Source organism: Sinocyclocheilus grahami, unplaced genomic scaffold, assembly GCF_001515645.1.
Source record: "Sinocyclocheilus grahami isolate Dianchi unplaced genomic scaffold, SAMN03320097.WGS_v1.1 scaffold289.1, whole genome shotgun sequence".
Taxonomy (NCBI): domain Eukaryota; kingdom Metazoa; phylum Chordata; class Actinopteri; order Cypriniformes; family Cyprinidae; genus Sinocyclocheilus; species Sinocyclocheilus grahami.
Window position 1 is genome coordinate 945,922 of NW_015505468.1, and position 24,917 is coordinate 970,838.

General features: G+C 37.9%; 2 protein-coding genes across 3 annotated transcripts in view; one reads left to right on the top strand and one right to left on the bottom strand.

Annotated features, from left to right (window-relative positions):
• Positions 1 to 871: 871 nt before the first annotated feature.
• On the bottom strand, positions 872 to 11,093 carry LOC107600683 (collagen alpha-2(IX) chain-like). The gene is made up of 17 exons (XM_016292640.1): positions 10,757 to 11,093; positions 9,276 to 9,350; positions 8,508 to 8,543; positions 8,329 to 8,391; positions 7,695 to 7,769; positions 6,926 to 6,961; positions 6,747 to 6,809; positions 6,056 to 6,109; positions 5,749 to 5,784; positions 5,499 to 5,522; positions 5,022 to 5,075; positions 4,748 to 4,801; positions 4,369 to 4,419; positions 3,052 to 3,108; positions 2,642 to 2,695; positions 1,054 to 1,107; positions 872 to 934 (listed from the first exon to the last, which is right to left on the bottom strand). The coding sequence occupies exons 1-17, from the start codon at positions 10,826 to 10,828 to the stop codon at positions 872 to 874; spliced, it is 921 nt and encodes a 306-aa protein (XP_016148126.1). The 5' UTR covers positions 10,829 to 11,093.
• Positions 11,094 to 12,913: 1,820 nt separating this feature from the next.
• The window catches only part of LOC107600673 (stromal membrane-associated protein 2-like), a 22,453-nt gene continuing 10,449 nt past the window's right edge, over positions 12,914 to 24,917 (top strand). For both annotated transcript variants that reach the window (XM_016292630.1, XM_016292632.1), the window contains exon 1: positions 12,914 to 13,514. In XM_016292630.1, the coding sequence (XP_016148116.1) occupies positions 13,412 to 13,514 (103 nt within the window). In that variant the 5' untranslated portion in view covers positions 12,914 to 13,411. The remainder of the gene's footprint in view (positions 13,515 to 24,917) is intronic.

A 24,917-nucleotide genomic window follows, 5' to 3' on the forward strand; every position in this document is an offset into this window, starting at 1 on the left:
CAGGGCATTTTTTAAAAGTTGAACTAAAAGTTGAAGATGCTGCAAAAGACACAAGCCCAACAGTCAAACATGTCCGTCTAGCCTGTTTACTCAGAAAAACAATGGGAAAGTAGAACAGTGGAAGGGAAAAACGTGTTCTGTCTGAACAGCCCCTTATACGCAATACTGCAAAAGATGCTAAACGTGATCGCAGAGGTCAAACACATCCATCTAGCTCTTGTTTACATAGACCAACACTGAAAGAGCAGCACAGTCGAATAAAAAGTGGTGCTCAACCCTGAAAAAAATACCTGCAAATAATGTTGAACCTTAGCTTAGCACACAGTCACATCTCACTGGGGGTCCTGCAAATATCATTAAGATAACAACCAAGAGGTGGACATTCATCTGTTGACCAGTTCTCGAAGTGTCCCAGCGACCAAATCTCCACATCTAATCTATTTTCCAATGGGGAATGAGAAGCATCCTTCCCCTTGCTTCAGGTGAGCGTGTGGGTATGTATAAGCAAAGGTATGCTTGCAATCGCAGGCTGAAAGGCTGAGGGATTACATTGTGAAATGGTGGGAGCCAGCGGAGGTTATCACGGGCCGGATCAGGTCATCTCTCTCTTGCAAAATAGACGGTCAGAGAGCACAGACTGACAATCCCAGAGAAAACAGAACTGTGTACTAGTCAATTTTGAATAACAGATAAATAGCTGCAGACTACACAGTCCACAGTGTTTGGCAGGAAAGATGTCCCTGAGGAGTGATGAGTTGCACGATAATACATTTCAATGGATGAAAATTACTGAGTAGATTTAACTCAATAGATTTAGCTGCCCTCTTCCTGATACACTGATCGCAGCCGTTAACAGAAAGTACAATTATTGTTATTCACCTTGCAGCATCTTCAGGACTACGTCAACGATGTGTTGATCTGTAGCATCACGACCCTGGAAAGCCAAATCATAAAAATGAGGAAAACAAAAATGACTTGTCATGATGTAACAGCAACAGAGGCTTAAATGATAAAATAGCCAAAACCAAACCAGAACAGAAATAAATACATTACTGGAGGGCCTGGTATTCCTTGTTCACCGGAGATGCCGACTCCACCCTTTGTACCCTAAGGATGAGAATACAAGGATGAAAAAGATACTTACGTTCTGAAGAACAAATAATAACGGCCTTGAGTCTTACTTTTATTTTGGGATATTATGTGGTTTATCACTTTGATATTGTGGCTAAAATAATTTTTAATATATTTGACAATTTTGGTAATGCACTTCAGATGTGTGTATTCTGCATTTGGCAGTCAATCTTAAAGTCAACACCCAAAGTCTTACAACTTGAGCTTGGACAGTCGTGCTCTGCATTATGGGTAAATCCTCTCTGTCCCTGTAGTCCATTCTAATGTCCTTGTGGGGTTCATTAAGTCTGATTAATTCACAGCGCAGTAGCTTCTCAGTACCTGCCAGCCCCCTTTTTCCTTTCATCTGGGTCAGTGTGTTCAGTCTGTGACTCACACTCAGATTAGAGGCAGTTATATGCCTTGAGGGGCTTCATTAACACATAATCCTGCTCTGCTGATAGATGTTGTGTTTTGGGTGAGATATTGGGGCACCTCAAAGCATGATCTGGATGCTTAGTAATAAACATTTTTTATTTAACTTTACCAACCAATCAGTATGTTTGTTGTTCTCTGCATTTTGCACATTATAAGAGATTTATGAAGTTTAAAGTTGTAAGGGGACGTCTTTCGCGTCATTTTATCATTCAGAAGAGTGCTCACATGCGCCCCTCTGTGGTTACAAAGTGTACACACCATAACTTGAATAGAGCAATCGTAATGTTTTAGCAGACTAACAAAATAACAAATTAATGTACAAATGTACATTTTTAATTTACATATTATTGTTATTGTTATTATTATTATTAATGTTGTTGTGGTTGTGGTGGTAACACTTATACACTACTATAAGGTTCCATTAGTTCACATTAGTTAATGTACTGACTAATATTAACCAATAATGAGCATTACATTTGTTACAGTATTTATTAATACTTGTTAATGTTAGTTAATAAAATTATAACTTTTCATTGTTTGTTCATGTTAGCTCAGGTTAATCAAATAATATTAACCAATGCAACTTTTGTTTTTAATAATGTTAATGTTAAAATTACATTAAATAAAATGAATGCTTTAGAAGAATATTGATAGCAATATTACGAAATGGAACATTATTGTAAGTGTTATTGTTATTATTAGTAGTAGTAGCGTGTGTGTGTGTGTGTGTGTGTGTGCGTGTTTATGTGGTTTATGAGGACACAAATGTGTATAATAACATGGGTATGACATAGGTATTACAATGAGAAGGTGATTTATGAGGACATTTTCAGTGTCCCTGTAATTTAAAAGGCTTATAAATTATTCAGAATGAGGTTTTTTTTTTGAAAATCTAAAAATGCACAAAGTTTCCTGTGAGGGGTAGGTTTAGGTGTAGGGTTGGTGTAGGGCAATAGAAAATACGGTTTGTACAGTATAAAAACCATTACGCCTATGGAGAGTCCCCATAAACCATAAAAACAAACCTGCGTGTGTGTGCGTGTGTTTATTATTATTATTATTATAACAAACATCATCAGAAAGAAAAACATACCACTCTTCCAATGCTACCTGGATCTCCTAGTACCCCAGTGCGACCTTTATGTCCCTGCGAGGAAAATAATTTCAAGATCAGTCATTAAATTCTACTACTTTGTAAAATATTTTAGAAATGCTGATTGGTCGTTTCACGTACAGGCATAGTAACAACTATGACGCAAAATACTTGTGCACTCATTGTGCAAGGAGTAACATAATTAAGTACATAATTAAGTAACATTCTCATTTTTATAATTTTTTTTATTGTGCTATGTAACAATAAAGCACTCGGGGCTGTGCTATTTTGTGAATGCAGTCATGGGGAAAGTGGTTTCAGGCCTTTGAAATATCCTTTAACAATAGGCTTGAGTCATATGAATTCACTACGGAGAAATTTGAGAAAGTATAAAAGGTTAACTTACTGACCTTCACTCCCAGTAAGCCCTGAGGACCTTTTGGCCCAGGTGGACAGTTGGTTGGACACTAGAACACACATCGGCAACATCGGATTAAAAAAGTGTGAAATTCGAGATAACACAGGCTAAACAATCACTGTCAGATTTGTTTAAATCAAGCCATCAAAGCTGGGTGAAAAAGTGCGTTAAGGCCTTGGATTTTTTTTTTACTAGATCTCAGACCACCAGCCCTCTAATTACAGTAAATGGATGATAAGGATTGATCCAGTCAGAACAGGGCTCCAGCTGGACGCTAGGCCGGAGGAGAAACAGTCAACCAGTCTGCCACGTGATCCCTCCAGACTCCTGGCAGGCTGGCTGCAGATCACAGCCCTGGGACCCGCTCTGCTTCTTGATCCAGAGAGGTGCTAATGGACAGAAGCTTTTGATGGCACCCATTTAATGAAGCTCATTAGGAAAATCTATGAACACTGAGATCAATAAGGGGTGTGTAAGGTCTAACAGGGCAAACTCTGAGAGAAACCAAATACAGAGAAGGGCTGATTCTGAGAGGACAAATATAAGAAGAAAGTCAAGAAGAAAGATATATTTAAGGTATAAATATGAGCAGTTTGGAAGATGAGTAACGAACAGTGTAGGACTTTTTTCTTTTCTTTTTTGGACCACATTGTTTGTGGGCACCCTGCCTAAATAAATAATTGTGAATGACAACAAATTAAATTAATCAACTTTACAACCACATTTTCAACAACAAGTTTTTATTATATGAATATTTTCAAACTTAGTTCAAATGTATTATATGTTGTTTTATACTATAAATATGAAATATTAAAATACAGAAATATTATCATCCTATCATATTTAGAATTAAATATATCATATTACTAGGATTTTTATTATCATCTTATCATGTATATAGCATATGTACTGTATCTTATTTTAAGGATTTTTATATGTTTTTACTGGGAAAAGTAAAAAGATTTTCTAAAAATATATATTTACTGGAAAAACAAGACAAAAAGACTAATTAAAATGCATTAATAAATTATTTTTGCAGTGTAGTCAATAGTTTTATTTAGTAGGCCTACAGTCTGCAAATGTGTACACTGTTGCTGTTTGATCATGCAAATGGAAGATGATTTATTCCCTTATAAACTTGTACCTCCAAATACTTTTTTTTGCATGAAATAAATGTTATAATGTTATAATTAATTTTGAAGCTGGCTGATTTGGTTTAAGGCTTGAAGCTGTTTAATTATTATTATTATCATCATCATCATTTATTTGTTTATTGTTTAATGGAAATATACTTTGGAATTCACCTTACCTGGAAGTCAGCACTGCCTTCCTCTAAACCCAAAAACTTTCCTGGTGGACCCTGAAAATGACACAATGAGATTAGGAAAACTGAGAAAGTGGATATAAATGCAGGTGACTGGAAAGAAAAAACTATTTTTGGTTTATTTTTATAAAGTAATGCAGTTCTAAAGCAGATCCCAAATGGATGCCTTCAAATGAAATGAAATAAAGCAGAAAATGAAATAAAACGTATGCTCGGAATTGCAGTAGTTATGAGATGAGATGTCAATTTAAACTGTTCTGATTTATTTTCAGCCCTACAGCTTTATACATAGAATTGGATTTTGTGGTTTTACTTGAGAAGACTACATTTCAAAGTGCAGTAAATGAAACATTCTGTCACTTACTGGCTTTCCTGGAGGTCCGGGTATTCCTGGAGGTCCAGGACTTCCCATGACACCCTGTGGGATGAGAGTTTGAGCTCAAGTGGGCATCAGTTCAGCGGTCCATTCAATTACATTGGTTTAATGAGTGAACTTTTGTGATTTTTTTTACTATTCAAGCTACAGCAAAAACAGTTGTCTTAGCTAGTATCAAAGGTTGAGTATGACCAGCATTCTTAACCATGAAAGATTTGTATACTGGCATGTTGTTATGAAGATGTATTCGAGTGAGACCCACCTTTGACCCAGTAGACCCAATTTGTCCAGGAAACCCAATGGGGCCTGCTGCTCCCTGTAATGAGATAATGAACAGTGAAACTTGTTTATTAATCTAATACATTAGTACGAGTGTGCTGTCAAATCTAAAACCAGACAAAACCTCTGTGGGCTACGATCCCATAAGAATTCAGAAGGTTTTGTACGGTTTGCACTGCAACAGCCTTTTGTACATGCAAAATGGTTTTTTAAACAAACAGTTAACGTGCACCAGTCATTTTCACTGAATCTGCATGTGAGAAAAACTAATCAATTTGGTTATATATGATTATAATGAAATAATGTGGTTTATATAATGACAGTAATATAATAAAGAGCAATTCCAAGAGGGTCCTTGCACCATCAGTGCTCAGGCCCTAAATAAAAGAAGTAAAATGGGAAGGAAATGTAAATTAAGCAAATTAAGGAAATCAAATAGATTATGAACTGGGTTACTTACAGGAAGTCCAGGCAGTCCAGGTCCCTAAAGGTAAAAAGAAAAGAAAAAATTAGCAACAGATCATGAATGTAGTCCATTAATACTGGAATACAGTGCCTTGCGTCCTTAGAAATACTCAAACACCAAAAATCAGGAATTTGACTATTTTTGTACTACAAGATCACCTGTTGAATAGCTGGGGTAACTGCAGGTGGTAGTCTTACATAATTATTTTTGTTCAACAAATTCATAACATATTTTTTATACTTACAGTTCGCCCTGGTGGTCCACTAGGCCCTGGCTGACCCTGTGAAAATCAATAAAACATGTGAAATTAGATGCATTCCATTCTTATACACTTCTAGAATAACAATGACTGAAAAGATTATATGTTATTTATAATATTCTCAATATGCCTACATCATGTTATTCATAATATTCAGCTGTTGTCCTCTACTATCACTTGTTAAACATTAAATGATATGTTATGTGCATTTGTTGGTCAAATTATTATCTGCATGAATATATATTGTGTGTACTCTGCATCCATAAAGAAAAATAAAAAATGATTTCCTGACCTTTGGTCCAGGATTACCACGAGGGCCCCTCTCACCCTTAGCCCCAATCAAACCCTGGAGACATAGCAGAGAAAAACAAGCCTCCTGAATAATAATCAGGCAGTCATTATTTATATGGAATCATTCACTGGGTCATGTTAACACCTCTAAAGTGATGTGAAGATTTAAGCAGGTCATTTATAAGCAGAACATTTACAGAAATATGTAAAGATCCATGTGCTCATATTCTCATTCATTGCCCAAACTTAAAAAAAAAATACATTTATACATAAATAGTTCCTCAGATTAACAATCTAGTGGGAGAGAGAGAGAGAGAGAGAGAGAGAAACAGGGTTTGACATTCTAGAACAGATTAAGCAGAAAATCCAATTAGGAATGTTTGCTTCCTAGCATGTGACTGAGAAAGTCTTGCTAATTAGGACTAACATCTCCTTTCCCAGTCTCACGCCAACACTTCAGAGTGGAGGTGTGAATAACCTTCACCAGAACATGATTTAAAATGCCATTGTACAAACAAATGTAATGACTGAAAATGAGATTTAGCTTTTTTTATTAAATGAGAACTTGACAGGATACTGAAATATACATTATTATTCATCTCCAAATGACCCCCCCCCCAACTAAATTATGACTGATCAATAACCTCATGAAAGTCCATAATTGTAATTCCTTAATTGTAGGTGTCACTCACATCAATACCATCCTCCCCTGGAGATCCATCAGGACCAGGCTCACCTGGATCTCCCTTTTGACCCTGTAAAGTGGTGACACATGACAAACACTCTCCGTTATTTGAGTATGATTTTGATACAACATTTTGAATGGTAGTGTAAATACAGTATATCAATATCAACTGCTGTTACTACTTACTGGTGGTCCAGGTGGTCCAGGAGGGCCCTTTTCTCCCTGTAAATTACGAAAAAAACATGAGCAAAGACAACCAATATAAAGTGTATGGGGACAAATCACTAACAACACACTCACATGCACACACTCACACACACACACACGCGCGCACACACACACACACACACGCACACACACAACAAAAAATGGTTGCTTTTAATATGCTATTAAAATGTCAAAGAAATATCTAAAAATAAAATGAAAATAAACGATATGTATAACTCCACCAACAAACAAGCTTCTTCTCCACCCTGACCCCTTCATAAGGTCGGATTTACAGTATTTTGCGTTTGGTGTCAGAATTCTATATTCAATAACTACTATAAGAATATGTTAATGAATATATCTATATTTCTGTATGCATTTATCACCATTTATGACTATAAAATCTAAATATCCTGAAATAATAGAGCTTATGGAGGAACATGGGGGATCCTGTTTCTGTTTTTGCTATGCAATGGATCAGTCTGGCCTGTTTATCCTGCTGAGTGTCTTTATACTGAATCCAGCCTGGGCCACAACTCTATCAAATAACCAACATCTAGTAGCTCTCTCTCAGCATGGGAAAGAGGCAACCTCTAACAGAACCTTTTTGTGTGATGATTTTTATTTCTTACGCCCTCTGTTGGCAAGATTTTGGTAGTGAAGATGAATACAGGGCTCATGAAGGTTCACAATGACTGGCTTTGTACCAGCTCGACCTGTGGTGCAGCCAGGCAGCTCCAATACTCACATCAATGCCGTCAGCGCCGGGAGTTCCAGCGGGACCAGCGGGACCAAGGGGGCCCTGCGGTCCGGGTGGACCGGTCTAAAATGAAACACATAAAAACAGCCAAATGTATGCAATTTATTATAAACTGTTATATTTTCATTCAGAATTAATTAATATTCATATTGTTGACAATAATCACTGGCAAATAGCTGCATTGCTAGCAATTCACAAAATTAGGTGAATCACTCTAGCATGCAAATCTAGAGAGAGAGAGAGAGAGAGAGAGAGAAACAGGGTTTGACATTCTAGAACAGATTAAGCAGAAAATCCAATTAGGAATGTTTGCTTCCTAGCATGTGACTGAGAAAGTCTTGCTAATTAGGACTAACATCTCCTTTCCCAGTCTCACGCCAACACTTCAGAGTGGAGGTGTGAATAACCTTCACCAGAACATGATTTAAAATGCCATTGTACAAACAAATGTAATGACTGAAAATGAGATTTAGCTTTTTTTATTAAATGAGAACTTGACAGGATACTGAAATATACATTATTATTCATCTCCAAATGGCCCCCCCCCCCAACTAAATTATGACTGATCAATAACCTCATGAAAGTCCATAATTGTAATTCCTTAATTGTAGGTGTCACTCACATCAATACCATCCTCCCCTGGAGATCCATCAGGACCAGGCTCACCTGGATCTCCCTTTTGACCCTGTAAAGTGGTGACACATGACAAACACTCTCCGTTATTTGAGTATGATTTTGATACAACATTTTGAATGGTAGTGTAAATACAGTATATCAATATCAACTGCTGTTACTACTTACTGGTGGTCCAGGTGGTCCAGGAGGGCCCTTTTCTCCCTGTAAATTACGAAAAAAACATGAGCAAAGACAACCAATATAAAGTGTATGGGGACAAATCACTAACAACACACTCACATGCACACACTCACACACACACACACGCACGCACACACACACACACACGCACACACACAACAAAAAAATGGTTGCTTTTAATATGCTATTAAAATGTCAAAGAAATATCTAAAAATAAAATGAAAATAAACGATATGTATAACTCCACCAACAAACAAGCTTCTTCTCCACCCTGACCCCTTCATAAGGTCGGATTTACAGTATTTTGCGTTTGGTGTCAGAATTCTATATTCAATAACTACTATAAGAATATGTTAATGAATATATCTATATTTCTGTATGCATTTATCACCATTTATGACTATAAAATCTAAATATCCTGAAATAATAGAGCTTATGGAGGAACATGGGGGATCCTGTTTCTGTTTTTGCTATGCAATGGATCAGTCTGGCCTGTTTATCCTGCTGAGTGTCTTTATACTGAATCCAGCCTGGGCCACAACTCTATCAAATAACCAACATCTAGTAGCTCTCTCTCAGCATGGGAAAGAGGCAACCTCTAACAGAACCTTTTTGTGTGATGATTTTTATTTCTTACGCCCTCTGTTGGCAAGATTTTGGTAGTGAAGATGAATACAGGGCTCATGAAGGTTCACAATGACTGGCTTTGTACCAGCTCGACCTGTGGTGCAGCCAGGCAGCTCCAATACTCACATCAATGCCGTCAGCGCCGGGAGTTCCAGCGGGACCAGCGGGACCAAGGGGGCCCTGCGGTCCGGGTGGACCGGTCTAAAATGAAACACATAAAAACAGCCAAATGTATGCAATTTATTATAAACTGTTATATTTTCATTCAGAATTAATTAATATTCATATTGTTGACAATAATCACTGGCAAATAGCTGCATTGCTAGCAATTCACAAAATTAGGTGAATCACTCTAGCATGCAAATCTAATTTTGGATAATAAAAACAAGCACAAATATTGTTTGGTAATGCTCCTTGTGACCTCAGACCAGTATTATTTTACTATTATTTATAGATTTTTATAGTATTTATTAAGACTTTGAATGAGCTTTTTAATTTTTATATTATATTTAATTTAAGTTTTAGTAATTTTCTTACATGCTTTTGTTTATGTGATTTAAAAAAAAGTGATATTTAGCTTTAATTTTATTTTATTTCAGTTTTAGTCATTTTAATACTTTAGCTTATTTCAACTGCCTGTAGGCCACATTTCTTATTTTCCTTTAAGTTTTTTTTAAGTGAATGTTTTATTTAATTTCAGCTTTATTTCAATTACTTAAAAAAATGACGTGTACTAAAGTTTTAGTTAACAATAACAACACTGCCTCAGACATGTTTACATATTTAAATTTGATAGACAGAACGAGGTTTATGATGAAAAATAAATTAAAGGCAGAGGCTGTGCAATCAGGGTATCCGGGGGGGCTAAACAGACCCTCCCCCATCCAGCATCAAATATACATCTATTTTTCAATGCATTACTTGTCAAGGTGGTTGACTCAAAATGAATGCACATTCATTTAATCCATTGCATTTTATGCATATGAGCTGCATGCAAGCATTGGACTGAGGTGGTCCTTCTAAATGTGACAAGTATGTGTTATTCTGCTGAGAGCAGTTTCAGGTTCTGTCTGTTTGAATAGCAGCTTCTGGCAGCAGTGCATTTTCAATGGCCTCTTTGTACTCTCTCCGTTCTACCTTCTCTTCTCTCTGTTCATTTGTCTCATGCTCACTTTCAGCTTCATATTTTATTCAGCAGCTTTCCATTTATTCATTTCATTTACTGAACTGAATAGTTTAAGCTTTCAGAATCAAAAGATAACACTGACTGAAAATAGTCTATTGTTAAATACCAGGCCTCTTGTATCTGCAAGCTGTAGAAAGCAATATAATCCACTTGGATAAACTTTCAGAAGTTCAAAAAACTCAAAAGTCTTGCAACTTTGAGTATCAAAAGTCTCCAATATACATGTAATCTAACCAAACTTAGTAAACTAATTGCATGAATTTCATCTAAATTAACTTTATCCATTGGCATTTTGACTGACAATCCAGTCCAATCCACAGTGAATTACATCGCAATCCATAAAATGTTCTCCAAGATGCATGATCTCATCCTCAAGATCATCCAGCACCAAGAAAAAGTAGATAACCGCAGCCAAACTCACCACTTGCGATAAGGCCAAGCAGAGTGCCTGCAACAGGACCAAGCTTCTGAAGATGATGAAGAATCTAGCCATGGTGAAGAATCGCTATTCAAAAACCAATCGTCCCAGCGGTTCCTCCAAATCTTGCCACCCTCTCTCCTGGCTTCTCAGCCCAGGATGGTGGATCCAGGGAAAAGAAAGGTGTGTGTATGTGAGTGTGTGTGCTGCCCAGGACAGGGAAGAAAAACACAGTGGCAGGGACCTGAGGAGAGGAATAAGAGAGGTGTAACCCAGCCCTACAGCCAGCCCCTGAGAACTCAGGGAGCTCAGAGAGCCCAACGCACTGAGGACCGGATAGACCTGAGAAGCCATCACACGAGTGGGAGGCGGAGACTTCTGCTGATTGTCCATGCATCCAGCAGAGCTCTAGAAAGCTAACTGGACACAGCTGCATTTGTATGTTTCTCACGCCCCCTTTTCTGAATACCTCAATAGATTGTTGAATATGTACGCAGCTTCTGGACACTGGATTGTTTGTTTTTGAGGCTAAATAAACAGATACTCAGATATTAGGAGGTTTGGACATGTAGTACTAAAAAGTACAACACCAGAAACTTATCTTAGGCATTTTTGTTACAACATTTAACTAGCAGGTGATTTGAACGCAAGGTGATTTTTAATGTATGTGTGAAGTTAATTCCCCACTGGCATACTAGCAGTGGTCCACAAAGTCTAATGACAAATGTCTACAATCAACGTAATTTTGTTTATTGTAAACATTATAGGCAAGATGTCACACTTTTTTATTATAGTGAATATTTCTCAGGGCGGATATATAAAAATAAATAAATAAAATAAAACACTGTAGGCCTACGTTTATATTACAGGTCAAACACATTACATTTTTTTTATATTTTCAATTTTCGTTTTAATGTTAATTTAAATAGTAGTAATTGTGTTGTTTGTTTTGGTCATTTTATTAGTTTTGGTTTGTTTGAAACATTTCTAGTTTTCATGAATTTTTATTTCAGTTTTAGTTTTTCAGTAACTTCAAATTAAACATCTTATTTAATTTAGTCACCACAGGAGCATTTCCTATCTTCATTCAGTTTGCTTTGTTTAATCTTATATTTCTATTGATTTGATTTGAGTTTTATTTCAATTAACACAAATGTTTCAATAGTGTTTAGCTGTAGTTTTTGTTAATGATAACAACACTGATATGGAATGAGCTGTGTCAGTGAGATCTGCCACTGAATAATATATTATTTCGGGCTTTTAAACCAAATGTAAACACTAAAAAAAAATCATTGTACACAATCATTGTAATGAATGCACTTTAAATACAAAAGCTTCGAACCTTTTAGTTAAAATGTTCATTCAATAGTTCAATCTCGCCTCACTGGCAGCTAGGCCTATAACAAAACTGTTGATATAAGAAGCACAAAATTCAATATTTTTTTCCAACTAAGTGTTAAGTGTGTAACACTAAGTGTGAAAACGATACAAAACCACTGAATAGGGAAACATATCTTTGTGTAATTGCACATTTGACTCAAAACCTTTAGCTACTAAGAAAGGATCATTAATTAACCCTTTAACTGTCACTCACATTTTTGAACATAGACGTGAAAGTGCACGATCCAAACTTAAATTTGTATAATTCATGAACAAAAACATTTTGTAACATGATATTGATGTACCATTTTCATGGTAATGCAATGTTTGATTTTAAATGGGTTTCAAAGGATGAATTTTGAGATTTAAAGTTTTCAATTGATATATAATTTCTGATGATTTCTAAAGTGTGATAGAGAAAAAGGCAACGAAGAAGGTCAGAACTCCTGTTATGATGTAGATTTTTGAGGTGCACTCTTGTCATAAAGTCATCTATTACTTTTCCTACAAATATATTTTACCAATGTTTTTGTAAAAAAATATTTAGGAGTCTTAGACCTTTCCAACGATATATAGTTTGTCATGATTAGATTAGGATTTAATTGTAATATAGTGAAGTAAACTTAGGCGTCCCACAGAGGGGACAGGTGACAGTTAAAGGGTTAAAATGTCTTTCCTGCGTGACAGCTCGAACATGAATGCCCGCAGTGTCGTTTTCCCCCGCAGGGTGGCGCAATTTCCCAAATTCTAGAAATCAAATTACACAAAAGGGTTGTAATTCGCATGATTGAACAGCGAACATCACGACCGCAATTGTCTATCTGATGCTGGATTAGTTGTGCGGTCTTTTAGACACAGAATGTTTTAAACAGCACCTGTCTGAAGTCCAGAAGCAGGCGCAACAGAGGCAGTGCGGGGACTATAAGCGCAGCTGAGAAGAGTAATACTGAAGTGTAATGCTTGAAGGTGCTTGATGTGTTTCTGATACTGCGGGTGGAAAGTTCGGTGTCAATGACCAGCGAATGTACAGCGAGGAATATGTGTTGTTTTTATATGAGCCGTGGTTAAATGCTTTTTCCTCTTCCTGGTAAGATTAGCGGAAGCCAGCAGTACAGTAGTGTTTTTTCTCTTCATCTGCAGCGGCAGTCGGGTTTGTGACAATCAGCAATCCGCTTCCCGGTGTGTTTCACTAACGCAAAAACATCTGAACATCTTCTCAGCGGCGTTGGACTAGTTATTTACGGAGCAGGTAGATCAGCGAGAGACTGATTTCTAAAGATGTCGGGTAAATCAGTCAAAGACATTGACCGCTATCAGGCTGTTCTCACATCTCTTCTGGCGTTAGAGGAAAACAAGTTTTGCGCTGATTGTCACGCCAAAGGTAAGATTCATATTTCATAATATCTTTGCATTGAGCAAATAAAAAAGACATTGTTAGGAATTGAGTTTATGTAGTTAAGCATTGTGTATGAGAGGTTTGGATTAGGCCCTGTGTTTTTTTACATCAGTTTGGATGCTGTGTTGATGTCCGATTCGTGAACATCTTTTTTGATGAATCAGTTGAACCGGTCTGGGTTGCGCGTTTTCTAAAAGCATCGTAAACTAGTATATTGTAGGGACAATTGCTGCCGGTGGTTTTTCTATGATCTGCTTAAGCTTTATGAAACATCCTCGAATGGTTGGTTCACGAATCGGTGTGAATCAGTCCCAGTGGTTCTTGACCAAGCAACTCGCTCACTGTAGGCTACTCACTGGACTAAGAATAGTCTCATGTCAAACTCGTAATGAGAGTGACAGATTTACAGTAAACGTGAGTAAAAACTTTTCTTGCCACCCTAGAGATTTAATATTGTCTAGCGTAAATGCCAATTATATTTAAGTTCTAATGACTTTGTTTTTATAAGCTGACTGGCTGCTACACACTGAATTGGGACTATAAACACCCTTATTAACAAAGCTTAATCAAAAATTATAACCAGGAAGATGTCTTTATGGCCTAATATGTTTATATAGCATAATAAGGCCCACGTGATGAGGGATGACATGCTCAAGTCCAAACATTAAAATAATTACTGGATCGTGTTCATACTAGTTATTTGAAAATAACTGTTTGAAAGAACCGATTCACGTTAATGAATCGCCATTTGTCTGATGTGATTTATCTGCGCACACATGTAATATTTGTGCACTCACACACAAAATATAGTTATTATCCTTTATTTAAACCCTATGTATACTTAGAGACAACAGAAAACATCCTGTTGTTTTTCCCATGCACAAAAACAGCAAAGCAGATCTATCATATGCAGTACAGCCGTTTTTGCAACTATTCTTGCATCAGCAAAAATGTTTTATTTATTATTATTATTTTTGGTATTGTCAGTTCTTAATGTTTATAGACAGTATTTATTTGTTTGTTTGTTTTTTCTAAATAACCACTGTATTGATTTGGCCGTGGAATAAAGAGTTCAAATAACATTCTGTTTTCAGTTTGAGATTGCATTGAAGATACTGCGGTTGTGGTTAAATTTCACATTAATTTGTGTTGCACAATATTGCACAAATCACAGTTGCGCTGGCCAAACTATGTTGTTTCTGTGATTCTGCTTGTCAAACACTTTATGTCGGCAGACTTCCCTATTTGACCTCCAGCCCTTAAGGGACACAGTTCTGCCCTTCTGATAGAGACCAGCTGCTATTGGTCAGATGTAATCTGTTCCCAGCCCGCCCTGTCTTGTACTGCCCTGTACTGAGCTTGAGGACACCCAAAACTTCTCATGTCCTCTCTCAACCTTATTCCAGTTGCACTCTCTGTCCTATTTGAATGCTCCACGACTTGCTTTTTGAATGTGTCACTTGGTTGTGTAACAAATGTTTGTTCCCTTTTTCATACACTCTAAAGTTTAATAAATCTGCAAAAATGTCAACAATTCTGTGTTTTTCTGTCAATATGGGGTGCTGTGTGTACATTAATGAGGGAAAAAATTAACTTAAATGATTTTAGCAAATGGCTGCAATATAACAAAGAGTGAAAAATTTAAGGGGGTCTGAATACTTTCCGTACCCACTGTATGTGTAAATGTTGTTGCCCTGGGAGGGAAGAAGCAAGTGTAGTATAGCCACACCATTTCCTCGCTTTGAAAAAAGGGAAACAATCCTACAAGCAGTGAAATTCAGTTATAACGCCATGTCAAAATTAAGCCAGTATTGTAAACCTTAGCTTGCAGTGGTCAAGCAAGGCTAACAGGTGTGACGAGTCTTTTCACATAGGCTACATGTACAAATGTGGACTTTGCTCACATGGAAAAAAACAAACTGAATTGTGTGCTTAAAGGGATAGTTCACCCAAAAATGAAAATGCTGTCATTAATTACTCACCCTCATGTCATTCCAAACTCGTAAGACCGCCGTTCATCTTCGGAACACAAATTAAGATATTTTTGGTGCATTCTGACAGCTCTCTGACCCTCCCATAGACAGCAAGGGTCCTTACACGATCAACGTCCAGAAACGTAGCAAGGAGATCGGTAAAATAATCCGTGTGACATCAGGGGTTCAACCGTAATTTTATGAAGCTACGAGAATACTTTTTGTGCGCAAAAGAAAAAAAATAACGACTTTATTCAACAATGTGTCTCCTCCGTGTCACCCTGGTGCCATTTTGGAGAATATCCGCTGGACGTAAACAGCGTATGCTGTTCTGTGTCAGCTGCGCCACGCAGATATGTTTTCTACGTTGTTTGTGCTTTGATTTGAATGTAAAACAACGTATCCGTGTGGTGCGGCTGACACAGAACAACATGCGCTGTTTGCGTTCAGTGGATACTCTCCAAAATGGCACCAGGGTGACACGGAGGAGACAAATTGTTTAATAAAGTCGTTATTTTTTTTCTTTTGCACACAAAAAGTATTCTTGTTGCTTCGTAAAATTATGGTTGAACCCCTGATGTCACATGGATTATTTTACCGATGTCCTTGCTACGTTTCTGGACCTTGATCGTATAAGGACCCTTGCTGTCTATGGGAGGGTCAGAGAGCTCTCAGAATGCATAAAAATATCTTAATTTGTGTTCCGAAGATGAATGGAGGTCTTAACGGGTTTAGAACGACATGAGGTACTACATGAGTAATTAATGACAGAATTTTCATTTTTGGGTGAACTATCCCTTTAAACTGTGGCAGAAATTGTTTAATGGTTAACTGGCATTTTGCTTTGACATGTTGTGCTTTTTGAACTCATTACTGCTTCTCTATATAGCACTTTGCTCTAGTGATACTATGTCTTCACACATATGAATAGGGCAGGTGGTTCAAAGATCTAATTAGCAACTTGTGCTGAAGAGTTTAGGTGTGGTAATAATACTGTGTCTCTCTTTACAGGCTACACAGTTTCCACTAGCATGCAAGATTGTTTGCTTTCTAGCTGTTTGTACATAAAAGGGAGTGTTCTTATTGTTAAAGAGTGTCATGTGAGTATTGTATTGTGTATTGGTACTGCCCTGCCATGTGTTTTGAATGCAGGGCACACAACTTTTATGCCACACCTGCCAATAATAGATAAATTGAGAACCTTTACTGACCATGAATATTTCTCAATGGTCATTCAAATAAAAAAAAAAATTTCCCATGGTAAATGATTGTAAGCACACTCAGAAATAGGCCCAGATATTGTGCTGTTGTGGTAGGAAGCTACAGTAACTGTAACTAATCTAGAGTGAGTTTTTTAGTTTTTCCTTTGATGGCTTCCTTTGATGGCTTGTCACATTAGCAACTTTGCGTGATGGTAACTGACTGTTTTTTTTTTCCTGTTTTGGCTGCAAAGCTCACTTTCAGTCTATAATTTAAAGTTGAGCTGCAGTCATGGGAGTAATACAAGTAGCTGTAATAATCTCTGGAGTTCAACTGATGCTGTCTTTTAACGATCGATTCATTGTGCTGCAGGAACAGCAGGAACTGCGTGTATATCCCATATTCCCATTAAAGGACTATTTCTTATCTTTGTCAACACTCACACTTACCTGTTTCTCATTGTATGTGATCCTTTGAGTTCCTTTATTCTGTGTTTAAACAGCTGAATGAAATGGAAATCAGAGAATGGAAGTGGTTGTACGTGTGACCTATTCTCCCAGAACACCTTGGTATTAGGCTCATTTGCATTCTCTTGTTCTGCGGTTGTCATGGAGATATCGCTGTGGAGGCTAGAGTGGATTGAGGATCTGATGCTGGAGGACACCATGACTGTCCCTTATAGACCCTCTCAGTCTCTCACTGAGGAGCCAATGTACTTCTGTTCCAACCCAAGCTCATTGTAAAAAAAAAAATGTTCTTGTGGCAACATTTCTACAAAATGATATTATGTTGCTGCTTGAGCATTTTCGCGACACTTTCAAAGTAAAATGCCGGGTTAATGCTCTTTCGCGTTTAAAAATGACACAGCACCTACATTGAAACTTACCCTAAATGTAACCAATAGTGTTAAAGGGGTCATATGATGCGATTTCAATTTTTCCTTTTCTCTTTGGAGTGTTACAAGCTCTTGGTGCATAAAGAAGATCTGTAAAGTTGCAAAGACTAAAGTCTCAAATCCAAAGAGATATTATTTATAAAAGTTCAGAGTCAGCCACACCTACCTAAAACGGCTCGTTCTAACACGCCCCCACATATCTACCTCACTATGTGGGAAGATTTGCATAACACCGCCCAAATGTTCACGCAAAGAAAAAAGGCGTAACTTTTAGTCTCACTGTAGTTTTGTTGACGCTGCAGCCATGTCGTGAAGAGCTGTGTGTTTCATTGTGAAAGCGAAACTACTTTGTTTGGTCTTCCAAAAGAGGACGATATCCGCTTCGTCATGCCTAGAGCTGCTCTGTGCTGGTCGCTGAGGGAATACATCAACTTTCACTGTGGATGAAGTGGAATCATTTGCTTTGTCCGTCACATGTGGTTGCCGCTCATTCGTTGGATCCACCGGGCGCGCCGTTCTCGACCCCACCGCCTCAGCTCACGATAAGCCGGGGCTTCCACTCACGCTAGCCCGGCCTCAGCTCACTCTATCCCGGCCTCAGCGCACGCTAAGCCAGGGCTTCCCCTCACGCTAGGCCGCTGTGTTTTTCGTTGTGAAAGCGAAACTACTTTGTTTGGTCTTCCAAAAGAGGACACGACTACAAATCAGTGGTTAAGTTGTATTTACAACACTGTTCCAGAACAGTTTAACCCAAATATCCAGATGTGTGCAGCACATGTTATGGAGGACTGTTTACTGATCCTGGGAGAGTAACGTTAGACTAAAATGCCGGCAGTTCTGACTCACGTAAGTACGTTTTCATTTAAAAGATTTGCCACTGATGATTCAAACGCGAGTTGAGTAGCGAGTAGCACTTGTTGTTTGTCATTTCTCTGATCACAAATGCAGACAGAGTTTTATGTTTACGCGGCGCGATGCAATGCAACGCGTAAAAAGACAGTATAAGTCATTATAATCAGTAATTATGTCCCCACTGGATGCAACAAATGCCTCGTTTGTAATGGGTTTTAATGTTTTTTTTCTCGTCGCTCCGGCCGGGACACAGCGTCAACAGTATGTGAGGGGCGTAACATTTCCGTCTCACGCTTGAGGTATACCTTGCTTTTTCAGAACGATGAGCTTTGTAAAAATCGACGCGTTTCAAAAAGGCGGGGCATAGAGGAGAAACAATAATGTACATTATGTGGAAAATAATGTGTTTTTTTTTTTTTACTTTAAACCGCATGAACACATTTCATTACACCAAATACACAAAATAATGTTATTTTTAGCAACATCATATGACCCCTTTAACAAAAGCAAACTTGAGATAAAATACGTATTTGCTTAAGCAACAATGCCATTTCAGCTCGCTTCTATAAGTGTTTGAGCTCTTTTGACATGGCTTGTGTTTTGAGTACCAAGTGAACTACAGAGCAATTTTACTTAATCAGAAAAGCCAATCAAATGGAGCTGGTTATGTAATGCAAATGTGAAATTTCAAAATGTATTATTACAAATCATGCACTTTGGTAAAAGTGTTTAACATACTATTGTGCAATAAACCGCATGAAACTGTATTTATTAATGGATAATCTGTATGAAAACAAATAAAATTGGTTAATGTTTTACTGCCACTAGTGGTCATTTCAGCTGGAAACTGCAGTGAATTGAGGAGGTACGTTTTTGGAGTTTTGCAAAAACTTCTGTTTTCTACTGTTCTCTGTTCTCATAGCTCTGAATTCATGAAATAGACACACTAGATGTCTGTGAATGAGAAAATGGTTGTAATGGTGTCTAATAAACGAAAGCATACAAGGATACCAGTTGAATGTATTTACAAAGACCTTTCTTTGAAGTTTCTGATCATTTTTTTTTATTAACTTCCAACACAATACAAAACAATAACATACACACACTGCCTCGAAGTCCAATCTCTCACTGTACCTCCAGTGCTCAGAAGAAATAGATACCTCTGATAAGTCTCTTAAGAACCACCCACCCGGAATACAAACGAAAGTTATAAAACTCATCACTCATTATAAAGGAACAGTAATAATAATAATAAAGTACTCAAGCCTTGATTCTTATAGCTACATATAAGAGTACAGGCATACAGAACGTGAAAGCAATTTAGTTCAGCATCTGCCTATCATACGGCAGCAAGAAGATCAGGTATTGGAGCTCGATCCATTCTTGTCCAAATACTGTGAAACTGCAGCCACCATCTTGAAGAATTTAAAAGTGCTTCCAATAGTCACCCGTAGCTTGGCCGGATACAGCATCGCGTAGCGGGCGCCCATCTCTCGAAGTCGCTGTTTAACTGCGTTGAATTCTTTATGCCTCCGTATCATTGAGGCGGAGAAATCCTGGTAAAATGACACCTTGTTGTCATCGTACCGCAAATCTCCATCCCTCGACAGTCTCCTGCTGGCATCGAGAACCCTCTGCTTGTCGCCATAGTTATGGAACCGAACGATTAGCGGCCGCGGTCTGTCCTTAGCACCCGGTTTTGGAGCCAACATACGATGCGCCCTCTCAATCTTAATGTGACCGCCCTTAGCATGCAAGTTTAGAAATTTGGGGATCCACGTCTGGAGAAAGACAACAGCATCAGTACCCTCCACCTCTTCATGAAGGCCTAGAATTCGAATGTTTTTACGCCGGCCTCTGTTTTCCAGATCATCGATGTGTTCATTTAGCACAGCAACTTGTTTTTCGAGGGTGCATACGCGAGCTTGCGCATCCTCCGAAGATGCTATGCTCGGGCTATCACTCGAGCTATGCTCGGGCTCCTCGGCCGCTGTGTCCGCGGTCGGATCCTTTTTTCCAGTTTTCTTAGCAGGTCTTGGCATCTTTGGCAAAGATTGCGACCAAAAAGTCTCTAGTGACATGCTACACAAGATTTGTAACCGAAATCAATGGCTTGCGTTCCTTAATTACGAGTTAGGGAGGGAAAACAAGTGTGGCACATGAGCCTCTAAAAAACACTACCGCTTCCAAGCCGCCATCTTGCGCGCCCCTCTGATCATTTTTAATAGGCTGTATGATCAGATGTAGATTCTGTCTGAGCTGTGTCATGTGCTGGAAGCATCACTCTCCAATTGTAACATTGTTTGTGTTACACAGTACTTATTTCTGGTAGCTTATGCACAACTAAGGAATGAATGAAAGGCTTTTATTCACATGGTTACTACATGATGCGCTTCACTGTAAGCATTTTGTAAGTGAACTCTACAAATCAGGAACATAGTCGAAGAGGTAAAATAAACTAGAAAATATGGACAAATGATCTAAAGCGAGACTTCATCTTTAGAATCTGCATCAAGCTGTTTTTTTTTTTCAGAGAGTGTTCGGGAAATCAGTTATAAAAACACCATGATTTATGCAGTTTACATTTACCATTAATTTGACAAGATAACACATTGCCTAGGGGGACCATATGGCATTCTTCTGGATACGTCCTGGCCAGGATTTCTGTATTGCCTAAAATATCCAGTGTTAGACTTGAAGCAGTTCAGTGTGTGATATCAAAGTACCAAGAGAGCGATTTGAAAGTATAAGGAGCCGTCTGCTCTCTGTAGCTCTCACGATACTTTGATGTCATTCACCGATCGGTCTGCGCAGCACTTCAAGTCGAACACACCTACCCTGCGTTCCATTCGGAAGAGCTCATTCCTATGCCCTAATCACTTCAAAGGGTTTACCCTCCGGAGTGAGAACTTGGGATGTAGAGTGTAGGGGTAAAAAAATATATATATATATATTTTTTTGGAATGCACTTCTGCTTCATCTTTACGAGACGATCAAGGAGGCACCTTTGTCGCACATTTTGTATGCTGGTTGACCCCCAATCGTCTTTTACGTTAAATATAATGTATATTTGTATATGTAATGTAATATGTATTTGTAATGTATATACTGTCTATGTATTTGAAACATTTGAATGGACTGATAAAGGTAGCTTTAAAAGTATTTTTGTTGAAGTACAATCAATGTCGTTTTGACCATAATAATGTACCAAATCTAACTTGTGTGTATATATATATATATATATATATATATATATATAAATATATATATATATATATATATATATATATTATAGTATATAGAAAAATACTATACATACATTTATAGGCGAAGTCCAACTCTATGACGTCAAACAACTACCTTGTGCAAAGGATCATGGGGGCCTGAATTGTCCATCAGTTGTACCCTTCGAAATACTTCATTCCGCACTTCGGTTTGCAACGAACCTTCAATATGGTGGCCATGATTGTTTTCACTCTGAAGTGCCCTTCGGAGGGTGATATATCCCGTTTGGAATGCACCGCTAATATGTACCCATGTACACATCGCTTTAACGGTTCTCTGTAGATCCCACCTTCTTGCGTCCACGATTGGTCAATTATGTACAATGCCTGCATGTTATTGGTCAAAATACTTTTCGAACATTACCTGGACATTTTAGGCAATATAAAAATCCTAGTCAGGACGTGTCCAGGAAAAAGAGGACGTATGGTCACTAGGGGTGGGTTCGGGGACAAAAAACCGTGGAAAAACCATTCACTCTTGTTCAATGCGAATGTCGTATGCTGGAATATGAGCAGTCATTTATTCCGTCATCACCCGGGTGCACAGGTGAGACCTGAACAGCACACGTTGATATCTGTGTTTAAGCTAAACTCATTTAAGCTTTGCCAGTTTAAACATTTAAGAGCCAGAGGATGCGAGCTCGCAGTGAGAAGATTTGTGCGTGAGCTCATCCGAAGCGCGCAAACCCGCGCCTCAGAACACGCGCAAACATTAAGCTCTCTCTGAAGTATTGTTTTTAAAAGGACAAATTCACACAAAAATTATGTTAAAATGCCCGTCTTGGTAAGTATCCTATAGCAGACATAGCCGGCTGAACGTACTGTATCAGTGCATTCTCTTAAAGTGACAGCACTTTCTTAATATTAATCAAACAGCAACAACAACTAATTCACTCACTGCTCTTGATTGAATAGCTTTTGTAACTTTAATAAAGATTCATCTTTAATTTATACAGTCAAATATGCAATGCTGTTTTACATTTCATTACTTTATTCAATTTCTGTACCTAAAAACTAATGTTAGACCTACCTAAAAAAAACAACAGAAAAATCACTGTTTATTTTATTTGTATCTTTACTCTATTGCATTTATTTGTGCTGCTTCTTGTAGTTGGATTGATTATTCTTATTTTCTTTATTTTTATTTGACAGTATAGTATATATTTCCCTAAACATAGCACATACCAAAACCGTGACTCTAAAACCGTGATACAAACTGAACCGTGAGTAAGTTGAACCGTTCCACCCCTAATGGTCACCCTAACATTGCCTTTGGCAGCCCTAATTTAAGCAGAATGCAGGCTATTGTCATGTCTGGAAATTTGAACTTTAGTGCCTGTAGTCTGCACATTCCCAGCATCTGACCTGTGTGGGTACTGCTTTGGCACACTTACAAAATAGCTGTGTGAATTAAGACTTGATTTAAAGGTTGGTGTTAGTAATGGTGTATATTTACTGTAAGGCTGTAACAAGGCGTTGTAGACATCCTTCGTTAATAAGAGACTTTGTCTCCGTTCTCAAGGTATTGTCGGTTTTGGAGATTAGCGTGAGAGTCAGACTGCAGTCCTAATGCTGCTCTCAGACATGTGCCAATGGCGTGACGGCAGAGTTCATGCCTACATAATAAAGAACAACCCTGTCTTTATGAATTTTCATCCTGAATCAAACAAGAAGTCTATCTGCTCTGAGGGTGCCAGAGTCAGTTTATGTCCTCTTGTTATTTTGCGATAGGAGAAGCCCTGTAGTTCCCAGAAAAACTGGCAGCCAGGCAAGAATCCCTCAACCCATTTGGAAAAACTGGGCTTTTAGTTCACAGCCAGGTCTGTGATTCCCCCATAATGCTTTTCTCAGTACAGACCCATTTAGAGCTTCTCAGATTCTTGTTTTGAGACATGTGACGTGTCGATCCATGTGGCTTGATGCATCCTGAACAGGTTTGTCCATCCATTTGGATCCTAATGAGCAGGGAATTTGCATGCAGATCTGTATTAACCAAGCACATGTTGCTCTTTTTAGTTTCTATTTATTAAAGAGAGTGTGTTCACTATCTGTGTTTGTGTGTGTAAGGCCCCATGTTTGTCCGGTACACATCCTCTCACAGCAGGTCCATGTTTCTCTTCTGAGTGGTCCTGTTGGTCTTCTTTCTTGTTGTTTGATTCAGGAGAGCTCTCATGCTTCTTGTATCAGGCTCAACATCATGATGTCTGTCAGCCATCGGCGATATCGGCCCAACCCCACTGTATACCATTCTATCTTCTAAAGTTTGGCGACAGTACTTAAAAAAATTATCAGAAGTGAAAGACTTTTATATTGTTACTAAATGTTATATTTCAAATAAATGCTGTTCTTTTGAGCTTTGTATTTGTCTAGGAATACTTACTATTTTCATGGAATCGTGATAATACTAAATATTTCTAAATACTAAATATTTCTTAAGCAGCAAATCAGCATATTAAAATGATTTCTGAAGGATCTTGTGAAACTGAAGACTGGAGTAACGGCTGTGAAAATCCAGCTTTTCTTTCACAGGAATAAATTACATCTGTAAATAAATATAATAGAAACAATTATTTGTAATTTTGTAACAATATTTTACATTATCACTCCGAATTTTGATCAAATAAACACAGCCTTGATGAGCATAGAGACTTTAAACAGTAAAAATATCTTGGTGAACCCAAACTTTTGAACAGTAGTGCGTAAATATGTATAAAATTAATAAATATGTAAATAAAATGCTGAATATATATGTATTAAAGGCTCCTGGAAGAGGGACCTTTATTATGAAACTGGAGTCATCATAGTACTTCGGTAGAGGGCAGTGTAGTTTGATGAGCTGCCGCTGTTTGCTGTGTTTGAGTGATCTGTTCGAGCCGTCAGCTGCAAGGATGATACTTTCACTTTGTTCGTGGGGATTTTTGCAGATTTAATATCAAGGTGGTAGTCACTGACCACAAAGTAAGCCTATGTTATTTATATTTGTGTTTACAGTGATCGCTACAGTGTTATATGCGTTAGTACCATATGAACATGCCCAGACTTGTCCTGTAACGATTGTTCTGTAGTATTCAGATCGGGAATATTACTTAACAGCTAATTATTCATTCTTGATCAAGATATAAATCAGTGTTACGATGTCTTAAGGACTTGATGTTGTTCTGTTAAGCTGCTACAATACCAAACG